The following is a 14,661-nucleotide window of genomic DNA, read 5'->3' on the forward strand; positions in this document are numbered from 1 at the left end:
AAACATTTCTTGCATCTTCTTGATCTTTACTTCCATTCTTTTTCCGAGGTCCTGGATCATCTTCACTATCATTCTGAATTCTTTTTCTGGAAGGTTGCCTATCTCCACTTCATTTATTTGTTTTCCTGGGCTTTTATCTTGTTCCTTCATCTGGTACATAGTCCTCGGCCTTTTCATTTTGTCATTCTTTCTGTGAATGTGGTTTTCACTCCAAAGACTGTAGGATTATAGTTCTTCTTGCTTTTGCTGTCTGCCCTGTGGTGGATCCACTCTATGTCTTTTGATTGGAGCATTTAGTCCATTTACTTTAAAGTGATTATGGATAGGTATGTACTTATTGCCAGTTTGTTAATTGCTTTCTGTTGTTTTTATAGCTTTTATTTTTGTCTTTTATTCTTCTTTTGCTCTCCTGTGATTTTATGACTATCTTTAGTGTTACGTCTGGATTACTTTCTCTTTTGTGTGTATCTATTATAGATTTTTAGTTTGTGGTTACCATGAGGTTTATACATAGCAACCTCTCTATATACATGATTACCTTAAGTTCTAACAGCCCTGCATTTTTAGTCCTCCCCCTTGTGTTTAATTTTTTTAAATTAATTAATTATTTATTTATTTTTGGCTGCATTGGATCTTCATTGCGGTGCACAGGCTTCTCACTGCGATGGTTTCTCTTGTTTCAGAGTGCAGGCTCTAGGTGCGCGGGCTTCAGTAGTTGTCACTCGCAGGCTCTAGAGCACAGGCTCAATAGTTGTGGTGCACGGGCTTAGTTGCTCCGTAGCATGTGGGATCTTCCGGTACCAGGGCACGAACCCGTGTCCCCTGCGTTGGCAGGCGGATTCTTAACCACTGTGCCCCCATGGAAGTCCTTTAATATTTTTTGTGTCATATTTTACATATGTTATTTTCTGTTTCCCTTAACTACTTATTGTGGATATAGATAAATTTACTACTTTTGTCTTTTAACTTTCCTACTAGGTTTGTAAGTGGTTGATCTACTACCTTTACTTTATCTTTGACTTTACCAGTGAAACTTTTCCTTTCTGGTTTTTATATTTCTAGTTGTGGTCTTTTCCACTTAGAGGAGAACATCACAAAAAGGTGATGTTCTGACAGATACTTTTCCTGAGTCTATTGAGGTGATCATATGGTTTTTGTTCTTTATTAATAAGGTATATGATACCAATGCTTTGTTTCTTTGGACCAAACTTTTTATTCCTGGGATAAATCCCTCTTGGTGATGGTGTTGAATACTTTTTATATTCCTCTAGATTTGGATTGTGGATATTTTGTTGAGGAATTTTTTTGTCTATATTTATATGGAATACTGCTCTGTAGATTTCTTTACATGTGATGTCTTTTTCTTGTTTTGGTATCAGGATAATACAAGTCTCATAGAAGGGGTTGGGAAATGTCTCTCCACAATTCAATTTTGTATATGGATCACCTATTACTCATGCTATTGAGCATCTTTTCATATGGTTACTGGCCATTTGTATATCTTCTTTGGAGAATTGTCTATTCACATTTATTGCCCCATTATTTAACTGTATTATTTGTCTTTTATATTCTTATCTTTTATTTTTTTTATTGTTGTCATATGAGTTCTTAAAATATATTTCTGATACAAGCCTCTCATCAGGTGTGTGATTAGCAAACCCAGTTGCAACCCTAGTTGAAGTAACCTTGCCTACTTTGTAGCTGATGTGGGGATTTTTTTTCCTTCAGATTTTGAGACCATATTTTTTGTTTTAAAAAATCTCTAAAAAAAAAAAAAAAAAAAAAAAAAAAAAAAAAATCTCTAATTTTTAATTTTGTAATTGTCTCTTTATATCATCAGCACAGTGTGGTCCCATATTTCTTTTTTTTTTAATTTTATTTATATTTGGCCGTGTTGGATCTTTGTTGCTGCAGGCGGGCTTTCTCTAGTTGCGGTAAGCAGGGGCTACTCTTTCTTGAGGTGTGTGGACTTCTTATTGCGGTGGCTTCTCATTGCAGAGCACAGGCTCTAGGTGCACGGGCTTCAGTAGTTGTAGCATGTGGGCTCATAAATAAGGTTAGGTTAGTTGCGGCACGTGGGCCCTGGAGCACTCAGGCTTCAGTAGCTGAGGCACGTGGGCTCAGTTGTTGTGGCACACAGGCGCAGTAGTTGTGATGCATGGGCTTAGTTGCTCCACAGCATGTGGGATCTTCCAGGACCAGGGCTCAAACCCGTGTGCTCTGCATTGACACTTAGATTCTTAACCACTGCGCCACCTGGGAAGTCCCCAGTATTTCTCCAAAAATAATAATTAGGTTCTTTTTTCTCCCTGTTAAAGTCAATTTGACTCCATTACCATTAGATCCTTCAACAGCTCGTTTGTGGGGCCTCTTCCTTGAATTCCGAGCACTCTGTTATTTATTTGAGAGGCTTTGCTGGCTTGACAGATTCCTGAGGAACCAGGCCTTTTCTTACCCAGTGGATGTGCCAGGCCCTGGGCCCTGGACTGCCTGTATACCCCTAGTGTCCATCTCATCCTGGCAGGGAGTTGTATCTCTGCCTCTGTCGGATATGAGGGGGCTAGACCAGACTCCCTGCTGCTGTTGCCTTCAAGTTAAGCGTTATTCAGATCCAGCAGCACTGACGTTCTGTTTCTGGTTCTTGGAGGTGACAAGGTAGTAATAACTTTTGACCAAGCCAGGTATCCATTTCCATGTTATCTGAATGATGATTTCATTTTTCAGTCTTTACCATATCTTAGGATATACTCTTTCAGTAAAAACAATTCTTTCTAATTATGTGTGTGTGTGTATTTATCAAGTATTGCTGTTACACTTTGCTTCAGTTTCCAGCACTTACCATCACTGAGTAAAATGCATTTGACTGGCTTGTGTGTGTTCATTTCCCACAAGAGTGTAAGCTCAGGAGTCCTAGGAATTGAGTCCAGTTCCCGACTGTCAGCCTCCCCATCCTCCCACACACGAGGGTGAAGAGGGAGCCTTGCTGACATAGAACCTGTGGCTGTTTCAGGACTCGGTGGTCTTTGAGGACGTGGCTGTGAACTTCACCGTGGAGGAGTGGGCTTTGCTGGACCCGGCTCAGAGGAAGCTCTACAGAGACGTGATGCTGGAGACCTTCAGGAACCTGGCTTCCGTGGGTGAGGATGGCTTCCTCCTTGCACTTAGTCTTTAGGGAACAAATATTTCTTACAATTGTCCTTTCTTATTAGGGACAAGGATGGGAACATGTTAGAAAAAAGACAGACACGGTCCAACCTTTCATGAAACCTTCCTAGGGTCAGGTAGCTTTTCTATGAAACGAAGTTTACTGTATCGATTGACTTTTTGTTACTCTTGATCAGAGTCCTGAGGGTCCCGAATTTTATAAATGTGAGCGTAGTCTGCAGTGTCACCTAGGGCAGTGGGAGCAGCGTTATGGTTTTCACCCTGTGAAAGTTACACTGTGATCAGTATACATTTGACGTGATAATTTTGCTGCAATTAAACCCACACTTACCCATTGTCAGTGACTTGAGGACCAGAGAATCGGCCCATCTCATGGATGGCTTGTTGTCCTCCATCCTCCCCCTGAGGAGCTTTTCTCCACGAGCAGGACAGCAGCCACACACCATCCGATCTCCCAGTGGCAGCTGGGTCAGTGGAGATAGGCTTCGTCTAGGGCCTCTGTGCCTGTGATCACCAGAAGGGCACACCTCTCAGGAGGAGCAGGTTCTGGATAAGGGAGCGATATTTGGACATACCTGTTAGAAACATGACTCTGTCTTTGAGAAGGTGACGTTTGTCATTAACCTGGCTTCCCTCTTGGAGTTTTCATCCATCCTTGCCCACTTGGGAAGTCTTTCTGTAGCTCCTCTTACAAAGGGAGCATTTGAGAATGTGCATTTTACCCAGTTCCGTCCTACTTTACTTCTCTGAAAATATTGATCTCGACATCAGTCTCCATTCTTTTTGAAGTATCTCTTAGTGAACAAGCTGCCACTTTGACTCATTTTTAGTATGATGGCCAAAGTTCCAAATAGCCAAGGTCCTCAGAGTTTTTCTTTGTTCCCATGTCCATTTTTCCTTATAAAATTTGTTTACATTTTTGGGTCTGTAAATGGAAAGAAATCTGCATATGGTATCTTTTCTTTCCTTTATCCCACCATTTCTTTCCTGAGAATTTAGTTATGCTACCAACTGTTGCAGGTTCTTGCCCTCAAGTTAAAACCAGTGGATCAAGTCCTCAATGGGATATTTTGGAGAATGAACTATGCAGTGAAAAGAAAATAGTAAGATGCACAAGAAATGATTCCTGTTCTATTTTTGGAGAAAACTGGATATTTCATAACATCCGAGGTCACCAAACCCAAGAGAGGGATTTCAGGTGAGTGACACAGCTACGGGGGAAGGCGGATCTCTGCAGACTGTTAGACTAACTTGAAACTAAAGAAAAGGTATGAACCTAGCTAAACAATTTTGTACTTAGAAAATTTTCACAAGAGAATACTTTCATAAATGTGAGGTATCTGAAACATAATTCAGTTGGAAACAACGACCAGGAAACCCTGTATGTAAGAAACACAGAACGTTATGGCTCTATCTGAGCCCTCAGCCAGAGCATTAAGCTTGTTGTCACATGTTGTCACAATGCAGATAGTGCCTACAACATACCCATTCCTTGAAAATGGCAAATACATAGTGAAAATAATAATGAAAGACCATCAATAAATCATTAATGAAGAAATCAGTTATAATCATTAATCCCTAATACTGTTCTTCCCATTTTGAACAGAAATGGTTTGGTGGAGAATCTCTGCAAAGGTAATGAAGGTCATCAATGTGGAGAAACCCTGAACCAGATTACACATCTTACTGTGCATAAGGGTTATCCGACTGGAATTCAGCCCTATAAATGTACTAAGTGTGGAAAAGCCTTCAGGGATCGTTCTTTCCAGAAGAATCATCAAAGATCTCACCCTGGACACAAACATTATCCATGTGAAGAATGTGGGGAAGCCTGCAGCTGTGTCTCGTGCCTAAATCCTCCTGGGGAAACAGACATTGTAGAGAAGCCCGAAAAACATCAGGATGCTGGGAGAGCATCTAAGAGATATGTGAAGAGTGGCAGTAGTAAACAGTCTTCAGAGTGTAAGAAATCTGGAAAAGCTCTCACTTGTCCTTCATCCTTTAAGGGACGTGAGAGAGGTCACCATGGACAGAAAATCCATGTGTGTAAAGTATGTGGGAAATCCTTTATGTATTATTCCTACCTTGCACGGCATGTGAGAACTCACACTGGAGAAAAGCCCTATGAATGTAAGGAATGTGAGAAAACCTTCCGATATCCTGCATCCCTGGGAGGACATGTGACGATACACACTGGAGAGAAACCTTACGTGTGTAAGGAATGTGGGAAAACCTTCAGTTGTCCCAAATACTTCAGAAGACATGTGAAAACACACAGTGGCATGAAGCCCTATGAATGTATGGAATGCGGCAAAGCCTACAGTTGCTCTTCATCCCTTCGAGAACACGCACGAACACACAGCGAAGAGAAACCCTATGAATGTCAGCACTGTGGGAAAGCCTTCAGGCATCAGCGATATTTTAAAAAGCATGTGAGACTGCACAGCGGAGTAAAACCCTATGAATGTATGGAATGCGGGAAAGCCTACAGTTGTTCCACATCCCTCCGGGAACACGAGAGAACGCACACTGGGGAGAGGCCCTTCGAATGCCAGCACTGCGGGAAAGCCTTCACTCGCCATGCCTCCCTTCGAGGACACATGAGAACGCACAGTGGGGAGAGAGCCTACAGATGTACACAGTGTGGGAAAGCTTTCTGTTGGCCCTCGTCCTTACGAAAGCACGTAAGAATGCACAGTGAGGAGAAGCCCTACGAATGTCAGCAATGTGGGAAAGCCTTCTGGTACCCTGCAAACCTGCGAGGACACATGAGGATACACGCTGGGGAGAAACTCTGAATCCAGGGACCGTGGGAGAGACTTCATTCTCTCTTCAAACTTGTAATGTGAGCAGCACACTGTAGAGGAAACTTATGAAAGGGAAAATGTGGGAAAACCTTCAGCACTTCACTTATTTTGTACATGAAAACTCAGAGCACAACAGAAATCTTTTAACAGAGATAAATATGGTTTTGCCTTGGTAAGTGCCTCATCCTGAATAGGGATCCCAGTGTATTAATTTCTAGCTCATGTTGCTGATCTGAATACTTAAGATAATAACTATCCCTCTATGTCTACTTCATCTGTACTACTTATATTTTGTTATCTCCAACTTTAAATAATCATACAGTCATATAAAGCTTGCCTCATTTCCATTACAGTGTCTTTTTTTTTGACTGCCCTGCTCGGCTTGCGGGATCTTAGTTCCCTGACCAGGGATCGAACCCATGCCCCCTGCAGTAGAAGCACAGAGTCCTAACCACTGGACTGCCAGGGAATTCCCTTTATGATGTCTTTTGAACCCAGGGGTGATAAGTGGTTTTCAGTTTTTGGTTTTTTTCATGTGTAACTTGGTATAATTTTTAGGTGAAAAGTTTTTGATTCTTACTTTGCATTATCTTCCTAGTATGTGATCATGATATGAGGTCTGTATTGTTGAAATGTCTTTCCTGGTCCACTGTTACAGATACTGGAATTATCTGACTCAATATTTACCCTCCCCTTGCACCTTCATTACTGAAAGGTGTGTTTTCCAAGTTGTTTGTTGCTAGCAGATACCATATCTGTGTTTCTCACAGAAATTAGTAATTGTGGAAGATCTTGGAAAATAACATTCTCATCTGATTATGTTTGTAATTTGGCCTCTGTTCATGTCCATGATCTTGGTTGGAAATCGGACATGATAATTGAGTCAAGAAGAGCAACTTGCTGGCATGAAGATGAAAGCTCCTGTCCAGACAGTTCTACTGAATTGTGTTGTCAGCTTGGGTAAGGTGAGAAACTGTATATCCAGAGTCCTTCTGTTAGTGGTTCTGAGTTAAAGTTCTTAAGGTTAGGAAGAAGCATGAGGTCTGGAAAGCAGAAGTGTGGAAACCATGATTCTCAGGTCTTCTGTACCATCAGGAGACAGAGATGCATGGCAACCTGGTGAGCCTGAGTTCCAGCACCGTTTTCTGAGTTCTGGCTCTGCCCATGTGGAACAGTCCCAATCAGACACGTTTGATGAACCCAACCCTGTGGATTTCTGACTACAGAATCTGATCCATGATGGGGGTTTATAGAGGTTACGTGTGGAAGCCAGGACCCCTAGAAAATGGAAGAGAAAAAGTTGGCGTCTGGTTTGATAACTTACTTGACTGACCTGGCTGGTGATCACCAGCTCCTACCTGGTTGCCCAACAAGCCCCTGTGCACTGGTCTGTCTGTATATGGTGGTTCCAAACCCTGGGAAGAATGATTTCTTCACTGTGCCTTCCAGATCTCATACGAGTTAAGCTGTTGGTGAATTGTAATCTGGAATCGTAAAGACGGGGATCCTGGGAAACATAACCTCCCGGCCTTACCCTCAGTGAAACAACAATTCAGCAGAAACATATCTACCTTTAGATTTCATTGACCTTTCACAGTAATACCAAGAAATGTAGCACAGTGGGGATGAGAGGGATATGGAGATGGAAGTTTCATTCATTCATTCATTCATTCATTCCAGGGAATATTATAACAGAAGAGTAAACTATTTCAGATAACACTGGAAGTTGATACCTAAATGTATTATTAAAATATATACAAACCCTTAACCCTGCTGGTCCAGTGGTTAAGACTCCATGCTCCCAATGCAAGGACCACGGGCTCGATCCCTGGTCAGGGAACTAAGATCCCGCATGCCACATGGCGCAGCCCCCCCCAAAAAATACATACGTATATACTGACTTAAGTAGTGTGTCCTCCCCTGCCCCACCACCGATTTCATGTCCACCTGGCATCACTGACACAACCTGATTTGGAATAAGGTCTTTGCAGATGTAATCAGGATGTGGTCATATTGGATTGGTGTTGGTCCTAATACAATGATGTGTATCCTTATAAAAAGAGGGAGATTTGGGCACAGAGACCTGCACAGGAGACAGACACGTCTTCACCATGTAAAGACAGAGCAGAGATTGGTGTGATCTCTGTACAAGCCAAGACATGCAAAGGATTGTTGGCAACTTCCAGAAGCTAGAAGATATGCCTAGAACAGGTTCCTCCTCAGAGCCTCCAGAAGTAGCCAGCCCTGCTGACCACTTCATTTCGTACAGCCAGCCTCCTAAACCATGAGAAAATAAGTTTCTGTTTTTTAAGCCGTCATGTCTCCAGTGCTTTGTTAGGGCAGGCCAAGCAGACTAATGTAGTTCCTAGAGAGGGAGTGGGCCTTGGATATTTGAAGGACAGCCAGAGGCCAGTGTTTCTGGAGCAGAATGAGCTGGTGGCAAGAACAGCAGAGGTGAGAGGAGAGCAATGGCGGTGGGTAGGCACATCATATCCTGATGCACTGACCTGCCGTGGTGCCCTGACATTGGCCATGAGTGACATAGAGCCTAAAAGTGGCCAGATGAGGCAGCTTTACAAAGTCCCTGTGTTACCTTGAGAATAGACTCTAGGATGTTGTCACTTAAGGTAGTGGATCAGATCGGGTTGGTAGCAGTGGCAATGATGTGCCAGGTTGGAGCCCGGATGTAATTTGAAGTTAGAGCCATCAGAATTTCTTGATGGCTTGAAGGTGGGGTGAAAGGAAGAGTCAAGAGTGGCTTTATTATTTTGTGCAGGAAAAACTGGCATGATGGTATTGCCATCAACTGACATGTAGCTCATGAGCAATGGAGAAGAATATTGGTGGAGTGTAAGCAGTTGAACTTGGAGTGTGCTGAGATGAAGCTGAGATCAGGGCATACTAAGGCAGAAGATAAACATATGAGAATTTTATTAGATTTTATTACAATTTTAAAAATATTTTAGGGACTTCCCTGGCGGTCCAGTGCTTAAGACTCTGAGCTTCCACTGCAGGGGATGTGGGTTCGATCCCTGGTCTGGGAACTAAGATCCCACATGCCCCGTGGTGTGGCCAAAAAATAAAAATAAAAGCAAGTTTTAAAAAATAAAAACATATTGTAAGAGAATGTTATTACAAACATTGGTCCCAATGGCAAAAATGTGAATAAAAAAAGCTGCTAACAGTTGAATCGGTACATGAAAATGGTATAGTCCTACAAGCATAAAAATAGATTAATAAAAGTACATAAATTACCAAACTGTGGACAGCAAAACATTTTTGAATAAAAGACACTTGATACGGACTTCCCTGGTGGTCCAGTGGTTAAGAATCCACCTTCCAATGCGGGGGACGCGGGTTCGATCCCTGGTTGGGGAACTAAGATCCCACACGCCGAGGGGCAGCTAAGCCCGAGCGCCACAACTAGAGAAGCCCACGTGCCATAACGAAGACCCAGCGCAGCTAAAATGAAAAATAAATAAAATTTAAAAAGTGGACTGTTAAAGCTAATTTTAAAAAAAGACACGATATAAAATGATACATACCATTTGATTCTATTTACATACAATATAAAACAGGAAAAATTATTGATGAAACTAAAAGTAAATGAAAGGAAATGATTTTTTAAAGTTTGGGGTATTGGTAACTGTGAGAGGACGGGCTGGGGCTTCTGATGGGGCATAAACCCAAGTGGAGTGTGGGGGGTGTGACAGCAGCCTCCCTGTCGTGTATGGATTGTGACATCATGTGTTAAAAAAAAGGAGACATCAGGCCCAAAATGTAGTCACTTGTGCTGAATCCCATGTCAGCAAGCCAAAACTTACTACCTAGCCAAATTGCACTTTCAATCTTTCCCAGGAGTGTGACCTTTAACCAGTCGATATGGGTTTTCCTGCTCAGCACTAGTGAGGTAATCCCCTTGATAGACCCCCTCCATCCCCCTTAGGAGGGCGGCATTGCCTGAAACCATGCATTCTTTGCTAATAATTTCCTTTCCACTTTTGAAAACATTTCCTCTTCTGAAGCTCAATGGTGCACCTTTCTACTTGCCAGATGGGACCCTGCCCAGTTCATCAACTGTTCAATAAAGCCAATTTGATCTTTAAATTTACTCAGAGAATTTTTGCTATTTAACAGATTTGGTGGCAGCAGTGGGATCAAAGGACTTTCCAATGGTATTCAGAGATGACCAGAAACAGAGGCGTGGGGGACTTCCCTGGCGGTCCAGTGGTTAAGACTCTGTGCTTCCACCGCAGGGGGCGCAGGTTCATCCCTGGTCAGGGAACTGAGATCCCACATGCCGTGTGCCATGTGGTGCGGCCAAAAAATAATTAATTAAAAAAACACACACGCACAGGTGTGGTACCAGCAAACCTTTTTTCGAGTTCACTGTCTTTCTCACCATTTCTGAGGGCTGTGGATAAGTTCCTCTCCTTTCTGAGCTCTGCTCTCTGCTCTACTCCCAATCGAATTGACTTTCCAGTCAGGGGTTAGTGGGTCAGCTTGAGCTGGAAGATGGTTCCATCCAGAACCCTAGTCCCTAGTTCTTAGTTCAGTCTGCAATCTCCTGCTTGCTTGGAATCCCTTTCGCAAGTTGCACCCTGCATTTCCCCTTTACTGGAGTTGCTGATACAGTCCTTTCTCCAGTTGCAGTCTATTGACCCCATTTGCAGGAATCTCCTTATTTAGTCCATGCTGGGATTTTTTTTTAATTTGGCCATGCCCTGAGGCATGCTGGATCCTAGTTCCCGACCAGGGATTGGACCTGTGCCCCCTGCAGTGAAAGTGCAGAGTCCTAACCATTGGACTGCCAGGGAAGTCCCCCATGCTGGGAATTGCTGGTGGTGTACACAGACTTCTGCAGTAGTGTATCTTGGTTGCTGTTGGTTTGTTTTGGTGAACATGTTTATCTTGTTTTGTGTAGATAAAGGCTACTGCTAACATGGATCTCAGAAACCAAAAAGCCATAAAAATTGGTGGTCACAGATCAAGAATTTAAGAGCTGTTAGAACACTTGCCACCTAACTCAAAGACTCCCATGTTGGGAGAAGTTGGTCACAGAACGGGTTGGAATGGTACAAGGTCCCTTGCCAAACTCAAGAAAATTTCTATGCAGTGTGGTACATTGTAAACTACCACAGTTTCCAACTGAGTGGCCTGTCCCTTTTAGGTATTAGTTTGACTCCAAGTGACCGAAAGTATAAGAAAGAAGTAGAAGGAGAGAGGGAGGGAGGAAAGATACATACATACATACATACATACATACATACATACATAAGATCCTTGTATCCACATGGTTAATAAGCATGCCACCTTCCAGTACACCTGTTAGGAACTGTGGTCCCAGAAGCTATAAATATCTGTAAAAATGGCAAAATCTTACTGACAACAACCTACAAATTTTGTGTCCTGAGAACATGGCTTGGGAGCCCCAAAATATGGCCAAACCGAAATGTATATTAATCTCCATTTGCAGCTAGGGTCCTACCAAACTGCTGCCATTCCTCAGGGAAATTAAAACCTAGCGTTACAATGGCTGTTATAAGGAACATTCCAATTAGATAAGATCATTTAAGAAGTGCACTTAATAAAAAATTTTAAAATAATAAAAATTTTTAAGAATTAAAAAGAAAGTGCACTTAAAAGTGAGGGCTTCCATGTGAAACAAACAGAATGGGATACCTATTTTAATTGGCATGTAGGGGCCTCCAAAAGTCAAAAAATTTTCTTAAAATTCATTACAAAAGGCTAATAGAAAATTAAAGCTATAAGAGGTACCTAAAACAAAACTCATAAAGACAACATTGAACGTAGTGGTTATTTTGACAAAACATAATGTCTACCTTTTATAATCTCTTATTATCACAAGCAGACCACTAGAAAAAATATTCGTTCTTTTAACAGAAAAACCAATTTTTACTTTTGCACTAACTTGTCATATTAAAACTTGTTCACCTAAATTTATTCCAATTTTAGCCAGTCCTGACGACACAAAAAAATCCTTTCTAAAGATTCCTTTTTTTCACAAAACTTTTACAACTTTCTATGTCCATTTTACTTGTCCTTTGTTTTCTTTCCCATTTAGAAATAACTGGCTTTAGGACAAAGTCACTTCGTTTTCCCTTAACAAAATGCATTTCCATTCCTTATACATTTTTCTTTTAATTTTCTTTTTTTTAAAATAAATTTATTTATTTATTGGCTGCGTTGGGTCTTCGTTGCTGTGCATGGGCTTACTCTAGTTGCGGCGAGCATGGGCTACTCTTTGTTGTGGTGCACGGGCTTCTCATTGCGGTGGCTTCTCTTGTTGCAGAGCACTGGCTCTAGGCGCGCAGGCTTCAGTAGTTGTGGCGCACGGGCTTAGTTGCTCCACGTTATGTGGGATCTTCCCGGACCAGGGCTCAAACCCATGTCCCCGGCACTGGCAGGCGGATTCTCAACCACTGCGCCACCAGGGAAGTCCCTCTTTTAATTTTCTTGCATACAAGGATGTCTTCCTTATTAATCTTAGTAGTTTTAGAAACCTTAATTTATAGTGAAACTAAGAAGTAAGCAATCGTGAACTGTTTGTTATACCAATATTTCTTTTCCAATGCAGTAAAAAGTATCTTACTAATAGATCCAAATATCTTTTGTTTTCTATAATAAGGCAAAAGTAGGTAAACTTAGACTTGTTTAGTATTGAATAACTAATGTTTCAGTATTTTATCTTACTCAGAAATGACATAGACATTCAATGAATTCCCATCATTCAATTTAACGTAGCAAACTCTAAGGGTGTAAATTACCCCCTCAACATTGGTAAGCTATTCTAAATAGATCTAGCATAAAACAATTATCACTTAAAACTTCACATAGGGAAGATGGCGGACTAGGAGGACGCGGAATTCGCGTCTCCGCACAACTAGGGCACCTACCAGGCACCAGTGGGGGACCACAGACACCTAAGGGGATGGGAGGAACCCCCAGTGACTGGTTGTTTCAATTATATTTTTATTTCTCCTAATATATTTTTTATCTTTCTAATTTTATCTTATTTTTTGTTATTGTACTGCTCCCTTTTCTTTTTCTTTTTTCTTTTTGCCACACCACGCAGTTTGCGGGGACCTTGGTCCCCAGGCCGGAGGTCGGGCCCGAGCTCCTGTGGTGGGAGCTCCGAGTCCAAACCGCTGGACTAACAGAGAACCTCAGACCCCAGGGAATATTAATCGGAGTGAGGCCTCCCGGAGGTCCTCATCTTAGCACCAACACCTGGCTGTATCCAACTGCCTGCAAACTCCAGTGCTGAACGCCTCAGGCCAAACAACCAGTAAGACAGGAATACAGGCACTAGCAACACAAGAAACAAATAGATAAACTGGACCTTATCAAAAGTAAAATCTTTTGTGCATCCAAGGACACTATCAAGAGAGTGAAAAGACACCCCACAGAATGGGAGAACATATTGGAAATCATATATGCGACAAGGTTTTATTATCCAGAACACATTAAACAGCCGTGCATATCAATAATAAAAATGCAAACAACCCAGTTAAAAAATGGGAAAGAAGTTGAATAGACTTTTGTCCAAGAGTGATATACAAATGGCCAATAAACAGATGAAAATTTTCTCCACATCGCTAATCATCAGGGAAATGCACGTCAAAACCACATGAGATAACCACTTTGCACCTGCTCGGATGGCTAGAATCATGGCCAGAAGTGTTGTCAAGGAGAAAAGCAGCGGCGGCTGCTCTAGTGGCAGTAGCAGTAGCGCCGGGTCCAGAGAATGGAGGTGCTCCTAGAGCAGCGGCAGTTCTGACTACGGCGCCGGGACGAGTCCGGTTCGTGTTCGTCCGTGGAGATCTCTCTCATCTCGCTCGGCTGCGGGAAATCGGGCTGAAGCGACTGAGTCCGCGATGGAGAGAGAAAAGGAACAAATCCGTAAACTCTTTATTGGTGGCCTGAGCTTTGAAACTACAGAAGAAAGTTTGAAGAACTACTGTGAACAATGGGGAAAACTTACAGATTGTGTGGTAATGAGGGATCCTGCAAGCAAAAGATCAAGAGGGGCTTCCCTGGTGGCACAGTGGTTGAGAATCTGCCTGCCAATGCAGGGGACACGGGTTCGAGCCCTGGTCTGGGAAAATCCCACATGCCACGGAGCAACTAGGCCCGTGAGCCACAACTACTGAGCCTGTGCGTCTGGAGCCTGTGCCCCGCAACAAGAGAGGCCGCGACAGTGAAAGGCCCGCGCACCGCGATGAAGAGTGGCCCCCGCTTGCCGCAACTAGAGAAAGCCCTCGCACAGAAACGAAGACCCAACACAGCCAAAAATAAATAAGTAAATAAATAAATAATTAAAATTTAAAAAAAAGATCAAGACGATTTGGTTTTGTAACTTTTTCATCCATGGCTGAGACTGATGCTGCCATGGCTGCCAGACCTCATTCAACTGACGGGAGAGCGGTTGAGCCAAAACGTGCTGTTTGCAAGAGGGGAATCTGGAAAGCCAGGGGCTCATGTCACTGTGAAGAAGCTGTTTGTAGGTGGAATTAAAGAAGATACTGAGGAACATCATCTTAGAGATTACTTTGAGGCATATGGACAAATTGATACCATTGAGATAATTACTGATAGGCAGTCTGGAAAGAAAAGAGGCTTTGGGTTTGTTACTTTTGATAAGTATGATCCTGTGGATAAGATTGTG

The 14,661-nt window shown here is 42.4% G+C and overlaps 1 protein-coding gene across 2 annotated transcripts in view; it reads left to right on the forward strand.

Annotated features, from left to right (window-relative positions):
* Positions 1–14,589, forward strand: part of LOC102999032 (zinc finger protein 77-like) — a 33,989-nt gene extending 19,400 nt beyond the window's left edge. The window contains exons 2-5 of one of the 2 annotated variants that reach the window (XR_449895.2): positions 3,011–3,137; positions 4,186–4,363; positions 4,772–6,144; positions 13,069–14,589. Coding sequence is in view for 1 of the 2 variants with exons in the window: in XM_007169193.3 (XP_007169255.1) it covers positions 3,011–3,137; positions 4,186–4,363; positions 4,772–5,963 (1,497 nt within the window). In the remaining variant the exon portion in view is untranslated. Of the gene's footprint in view, positions 1–3,010; positions 3,138–4,185; positions 4,364–4,771 lie in introns of both variants that reach the window. The other variant, XM_007169193.3, reaches the window with a different exon arrangement.
* The last annotated feature ends 72 nt before the right edge of the window (positions 14,590–14,661 follow it).

The sequence above is a fragment of the Balaenoptera acutorostrata genome, chromosome 2 (genome assembly GCF_949987535.1).
Source record: "Balaenoptera acutorostrata chromosome 2, mBalAcu1.1, whole genome shotgun sequence".
Classification (NCBI taxonomy): domain Eukaryota; kingdom Metazoa; phylum Chordata; class Mammalia; order Artiodactyla; family Balaenopteridae; genus Balaenoptera; species Balaenoptera acutorostrata.